General features: G+C 37.3%; 1 protein-coding gene across 1 annotated transcript; it reads right to left on the minus strand.

Annotated features, from left to right (window-relative positions):
- Positions 1–316: 316 nt before the first annotated feature.
- On the minus strand, positions 317–7,145 carry PSMG1 (proteasome (prosome, macropain) assembly chaperone 1; the record flags this gene model as incomplete). Its single annotated transcript, XM_010073690.1, is given in 7 exon segments — positions 317–391; positions 1,451–1,557; positions 1,560–1,583; positions 2,483–2,681; positions 5,109–5,171; positions 5,535–5,686; positions 7,028–7,145. Coding segments are annotated over 7 exon segments (738 nt in total), but the record flags the coding sequence as incomplete, so codon positions are not given.
- Positions 7,146–7,174: the final 29 nt, after the last annotated feature.

Here is a 7,174-nt window from a genome sequence, read left to right on the forward strand (position 1 = left end):
TGTTCTCATTAGATATAAACAGAATTCCTTAACTGCATTTCCTCTTTTACATACAAGAGGTATACATTTAGATAAGCAATCCCTTCAGGAGGAGAGAAAGAAGTTGCTTTGACTATTCAAGGTATCCTTCTGAAAATCACTCCAGAAGACAGTCTCCCAAGCCATGCAGAAGAAACCTATGTGTCTGTAGAGATGAATTTTAAAGTAACAAAAATTAGTGCAGAACTAAAAATCTACTGGAATTTATTCCACTTTTAAGGAAAGAACTACAATTTCAAAATGTCTTCAACAGAAGAAACTGTCATAAATGTCCTCTTTAGATATAGATATTATTGTGAGTTTCATTGGTCGTCAGTAACTTCTTCAAAATCTTTGTGCTTTCAGTTACATCCTAGGAAAAGGAAGAGATAATCAGCATTAGCTACATTGCTGGTAACAAAACAAAACAAAAAAGCCTCACTGTCCACTGTTCCGATTTTTATTACTCTGAATACCAGTTTTATTAAATTGTTAACTGAGAGCAAAACTTAGGTCTTCTGAATGAAGGTACCTGGAGACCTGTTAAAGGCCCCAAAGGAATTTGCAGTTCAACCACAGAATGTGATTTGTTGATCTGCACTCCTCGCTTGCATACGAGGAAGAGCCTGCATATTTGCAGTTGTTTTCCTTCAGAGTTTAAACATTTACATACTAGTCTGTTAGACTTATTTAGCAGACCAGCATAAGCTGTAATGAAAACTAACTCGCAATTCCCACATTTATAGCTGAAATAAATACTTCATTACACACAAACCTCTTCTGTCATCTAAATGTAAGTTCAACTGGCAAAATTGAGGAGTGTTTTGAACCAACTTCAATTAAAAACACCTCAGGAGGAAGCAAAACATTCACTTCAGTCACTATAATGCCATGATTTCACAGCTGCTTGATTAGTGCAAAACTGTTAAGAATCATCTTTAGAAATTCAGTCTTTTAATTCAAGAAAGAAGTTAGAGGTCAAAATAAATTTCTTAAGAAGCTTTCACGTATGGTACAAGACAGGTAGGTACAGAGCTAGAACAGAGCCATCTTGCATACGAATGTAGAATGTAAAAAAAAAAAAATATATATATATACTTAAAGGTTTTAACACAAGACACCTCCAAAGGAAACTGCAGCTTAAACAACCACAGGGAATCACTCCCTGATATACTAGTACCACTACAAGAGCCTGAAAAGTCAAAAATGAAGTTTTGAGGGAAGCTGTAGATTCACTATTCCTAAGCAACTTGCAAACAGATGTTACAGCAGGTACTATACCAGAAACCCTGTCCTCTGTCATTAAAGTCTGTATTTTTCTGCCTTTGCAGGTGGAATCCTCATAGGGGCACATCAACAGCAGAACGCAAGAGACGAAAGACAGACAAAAATAGACCAAACCTCCCATTAATTTTTAAATATTAGATTTTACCTTGACTAAACTCTTCAGGATTTTAGAAGAAAGCAGAGGCTTGAACACTTCGATTGTAACCGTGTCCAGTTTGATGACATCAGTGTAACACTGATACAACACAGCAACTGCCATACTTGACAATAACTCAGAACTAAATACAAGTCAAAAGAAAATACATATTACATTCAGCAGAGAAAGAATCTCAGTTCTGTGTATAAGATCACGTTCTGGCCAGAACTTCAAAACCATGAATATTTATAAAATTAACTACTCAGGATCCTGACTGCTAGACCAGCCATCCCTCATTCCCCAGGTACATAAGAAAATAAACCACCAAAAATTACTAAAATTCAGTCGGTATTATATACCACTGTACATTAGTGGTAAAAAATAATAATATGACCTTCTATTAAAAAAAAAAAAAAAACAAAACACACACAAAAAAACCCAACAGAAAACTAAAGAACCACCAAACATAAAACTTCAACATACTAAATGCAAACATGATAAACTTTTTCTAGAAAAATCATCCACTTTTGGCTCCTGCCAGACAAGTTTTTCCTCATGATGCCACCACTAATTTGGTACTCCATCCCAAAAGGCCTGGGGTTTCTATTACATTACATAATAGAACTGAATCTAACTTTAACACGAAGTCAATCAGTAGCACCATGAAACCTACTTTATATGCAGAAATGACTTTACGAGCCTCAGTTTGTATGCTCAGATGAAAATAACTTAATAAAACATACTTAGTTCATAAGTAAAATGCCACGAAACCCCTCACTTTGTGAGGCTATACTGAAGAATTTGCTAGTACTTATGTCCCACACATAAGGGACAAACATATTTGTGGGTGGTTTTGAAGTTTGTCCCTATTTTACAAGGCAACATGTAAGATGTCAAACTGTTAGAAATTAATTTTCAAAAAGCTAACTTGTTAGCCAGTTCACACAATTAAGCTGAAATTCTAATTGCAATGGGATGTTCTTCCAAGGGAATTTTGTGTTGCCACCAGCAGCCTTGTAAATAATTGGAATTGCAAAATACCAGCAGCAGGAAGATCTCGCACAATGTTAGGTTGTTCCAGCAGCGGGCAGCAGACCTGCTCTTTGAATTCTTTTGTTTTCAAGGCTTTCAGAAATGGAGATGTAAGTGTTAATGTGGATTCCTGAGTTTTATAATCAGCTACAGGACATGTTGAAAGAATGGTTACTTGCAAGCCCTCCTTTTGCATACAGCCAAAGACCTGAAATAAAAACGTTAATATATAAGTAAAATTTATCTTCTCACGATAACGGCATAAATCCACAAAGATTCATTTCAATTTCAGTGCAGATGGCAAATGTCAGTTTAATTCAGGTTTGCAGAACTAACTCAAATTTGAATCACAACCTTCAGGTAAAATTTAACATGCATTGCTTTTGGGATGGAGATAAAAAACCCAGTAGACCAGCTAACCCATTTATCAAGTCTACTGGTTTTCTTGAAAGGCTTTAGGTTTTCAGCACTTTCTATTCACCTGCAAATATATTAAGACTTACTATTTTTACTAATGGTGACCGTAAAAAGAAAAAGGACTCCAAATAAAACCAGGCTGCTTATGACATGAAGGTGGCTTGCCAAGCTGCAAGGCACTTGGAACTGAAATCACGCTCGCCAGATGTTCTACAGTACTTAAAAAGAGTCTTCATTTTAAATACACAGATTTTATTTAATCCTATTCAAGATGAATTGAGAAAGAGAACCTTCATTTTTCTACAGTATTCCTCAAATTCAAAGAAGAGAGTTTCAAAAACATCTTACTAAACATACTTTTGAATCCATTGCATGCAGTCACAAAAGACCAACATGCTGCACAGTGTTCTTTTGTTTTTAAAGAACATATGTCCAAGTGAGCAGAAGCATGATAAAGCTGTGCCTTCCCTTTACACCATCCTCTTCAGATTTATGATCAATAAGGAAATGGGGAATTTGGTAAACATTACAGAAACCTGCTTGTTTTGGTATATGGTACCAGTCACAGAAGGGAAGCTGACTGTTCCCTCACATCAGTGTGTTACCACTGTAATACAAAACTGGTATAACTTTCCAGAAGACACATATTTTCAATTTAATTCATTGGAAACACTGGCTGGTATGCATTACTGCGAAACTTCAGTCTGTATGTTCTCATTTTGTCAGTGATCACTTACTGAGAAACACATACAGAAGTAAAAATCTGATTAATGGGGACGGTGAAGATGCTCACTGAATCAGAATTTATGAAGCATACAGGTCTGTAACTCACACTAAAGACTACCAGCACAACATTTCTTCTCTACATTTAAAAATACCAACAACCACGAAGTCTAAAAATACTCAAGAACACTGACTTTGTAAAACTGTAGACTCCTACTGTCGACAAACACCCACATTTGAAATAACACATACGCACAAACAGCTGGAAAAACACAAATGGGGAAGACAGCAAAACGAGAATCATCTTTTTTTTTGCAATCCCAGTTTAAACGAAGTGCAAGAATGCGTGGAATACAGCAAAACCAAAATGTTTTAGGTCTTAGGGTTTATAAACTTCGAAGTAAACCATTACCCCCCCACCAAAGAAAATTAAACTCTTCAACAAGCCAAGGAACAACAAAAGGCTGGTTTTCCACAAACTTGAGTCTGAAAACCCTGTATCATTCCATGAAGTTGCCCTGGTTTTCCAACCTGTTTGCATTCCTGTAATCTCTCTGGCTGCCTCACACTAAAATGCTTGTGCTGTTCTCCCTTGCAACCAAGTAATCCTTCTCAAGTGCTGGCTGGGCCAGCTGGCAGGACAGACTGAGCAGATATCACTCAGCTCAGGCCGAGGACTTGACACATCGCTTTTTACCCCACTCTTTGTAAAATCTCTAGCTACAGCCTTACACAACTTCAGAGTAACATAATAGCTTTAGAATCTCTGCTTGTTCATCAGATCAGCAGAGATTTAAAAGAAGGAAGATTAGCAGATAGACAGCAAGACAAAATAAGCCATACTTCCTTGAGGCTAAGGCAGTGACCCAAATCCATAAAGAAAATCAACAGCCAGAACATTCCCCCCCCTGGCTTTATCTCATTAAAATCAACATGACGTTATTTGGAACGACCCAGCAGCATTCGTGTACCTGAACAATGCTGGGGTAAGGCACTTTGCATACTAAGTCTATGAACAAATGGGACAGGTACTGTTTTGGAGGCACCTTCCTTTAAAGTTGCTCCTTGTGAAAGGAACAGAACACACCCATTAGTAAAAATACCATGAAACATGAGTTTCACAACAGGTTTGTCTGGTGATCCTTTAGCAGCCGTACAAATGCAGTTACGTTATTATTTTTTAAGGAAGGATTCTCCCAGAGCTGAAATGCAGTAGTTAAGGGCAACAAAACTGAAACTGTCCAAAAAGAGTCATTCCACAAAGTTAGTAAGTTACAGTAGATACAACCGGCATCATCTAGAAAGGAATTTAATGGAATCTGCAGATAGTAAATTTGTCCATTTGTTGAATTTTTAAGAAAAGAAAGCCACAGGAAAACCACTTACTGACAACGCTGCCGTATTCAGAATATCAGAGAGGAAGAGGCACTTACACTAAGCTGAAGATCCCCACCCCTAGATTTCATTGCTCAGTTTGTTGTCTTGCCACTTTTACCTTTTCAAGCCACTGGAACTGTTGATCTTCAGCAACATAGCAACTACACTGGCACAACAAAACCTTAAAAAAAAAAAAGTTGCATAAGTAAGTGGTTTAAAGAGCACAACAGCAGCTCATAATCACATACAAAGATGACATCATTGCAGCCAACAAGTTGTTCAGTTTTCTTGGGTTTCTTCAACTCTATTTCTACAAGAATTTTTCGTTCATAACTGATGTGAAGCAATCAGGCTGCCATACATCTTCTTTGTACTGAACTTCACATAGTTTTTGTGAACATAACAACCCTTCAGATTTTTGATGAGATAAATCCAGAATACTGCAGCCTTAATGCTTCGTTTGCCCTGGACAGGGTAGGGCATGAGGGTTGCTCTCTTTTTCAGAAAACTATAATATAGCGGAATTAATGCATAAGTCACCTACTGTTGGATCTGATATTAATCGGTAGAACAAACAGAAAGAATCTGTTGGGAGGACATTTGTTGTGTTGGATGTTCGACACCACTCGTTCCACAGCTTCACAACTCCAACTACTTCCCAACATACAGAATCCAGAATAAAAGAAGACAGGAAAGCTGCAAAAAACAATAAATACTCTTAATTTCTAAAGAATAAAATCTCTGTTCTACAAACAAATACCCAAACTGAATTAGATTCTTTCTTTGCAATCTCAAGTAAAAAAAAATGTAGTAACTTATTTTTATCAACATACAGTTGTTCACCAAATCTAGCAAAGATCAACAATGTGAGTAACCTCACCATATCAAGACTTAAAAGAGCAGTTCTACATAGAGAGATCCCTAACATCAAAACCATGTACTCTTAAGAATTATATCACTATGGTCAACTTTGAGTCCTTTAGTATACACTAAGGATGTAAATATTAAGTCTCTAATACTTCTTGACATGCCAGATATAACAGATTTCTAGAAAAAGAAATCACTGAAACAGCAAGGGACAATTATTACATAGGGTCTAAAAAGCAGAGATAAGGTATGCATGACCTAGTGACAGAAAGAGTTCCCTAAATCAAATGTTCACAAATAAAATTCCTGTCAAAAGTTACAGAACACAAATCTAAAATATCTAACCATTTTTCAAGGAAAAACAAGTCAGCAAAGTTAACTTAGATGTCATCTAGATGTGACCTAAATGCAAGGTGGACTTAAAACTTTATATCCACAGGGAAACAGCTCTTAAAAAACTCAAGACCTTGTAAGTGCATGTGGGAAGACAGTAGGGTGTTTCAAGACTCTAGGCCTAATGAAGGGCATTTTGAACAAGCAAGGAATTAGAATGTGAAAAAGGGACTGACTGATCAAGGAAAAAAGTAAAAAAAAACCAACAAAAAACAAAAAAACACTGTTCAGTAGAAATTAAATCACAACTTATTGACCCATAATTTTATATGTCTTTGACAGATCTTTATTTTAAAAGACTAAACTGTACTGAGGAACTTGCTACTAAGAGAAATAAACTTTCGCCAACTAACAAACAATCCAGCAGAGTCTACTGAACAAAAGTCAGATAAAGGAAAAGGGGAGTTATCCCAACTAAAATCCAAAACCAAAACATGCTTTGTTTCAGGCCTTCAACTGAAAATATATCATTTTACCACAATCTGAAAGAGGAATAAGCAGCTGCAACAAAAACTGTGGTTTACATGTACAGACTGCTTTTCTCTGGACAGCTTTGCCTCAGGGTTAAAACCCTGCTCCCTAAATGAAGAGCTGGACAGCCTTAAGGGCCATTCTCACAGCAGAGACCCATATTAAAACAGACTATGACAAAGGAAGCATCCTGGCACACTTGAACTTTCTTCCAACCTCCTACCTTCTCAATTTTAGTCAACAGCAAAAGAATAGCAGCATTTTAGGACTCTCAGACGGTTTGTTTTTGCAGTGCGCACCACCTACCTGCAGCGTTACGTCCTATAGCTACTATAAACTTGGAGCAGGCAAACGGCTCCCCGGCAGAGCTTCCCGCAGACGCGCCCGACTTCAAGGTCCAGAGGACGTCGACCTCCCTGGCAAAAGAGGCGGAGGGAAGTGAAGGGGCGCTCC

Source organism: Pterocles gutturalis, unplaced genomic scaffold, assembly GCF_000699245.1.
Source record: "Pterocles gutturalis isolate BGI_N339 unplaced genomic scaffold, ASM69924v1 scaffold32892, whole genome shotgun sequence".
NCBI lineage: Eukaryota > Metazoa > Chordata > Aves > Pterocliformes > Pteroclidae > Pterocles > Pterocles gutturalis.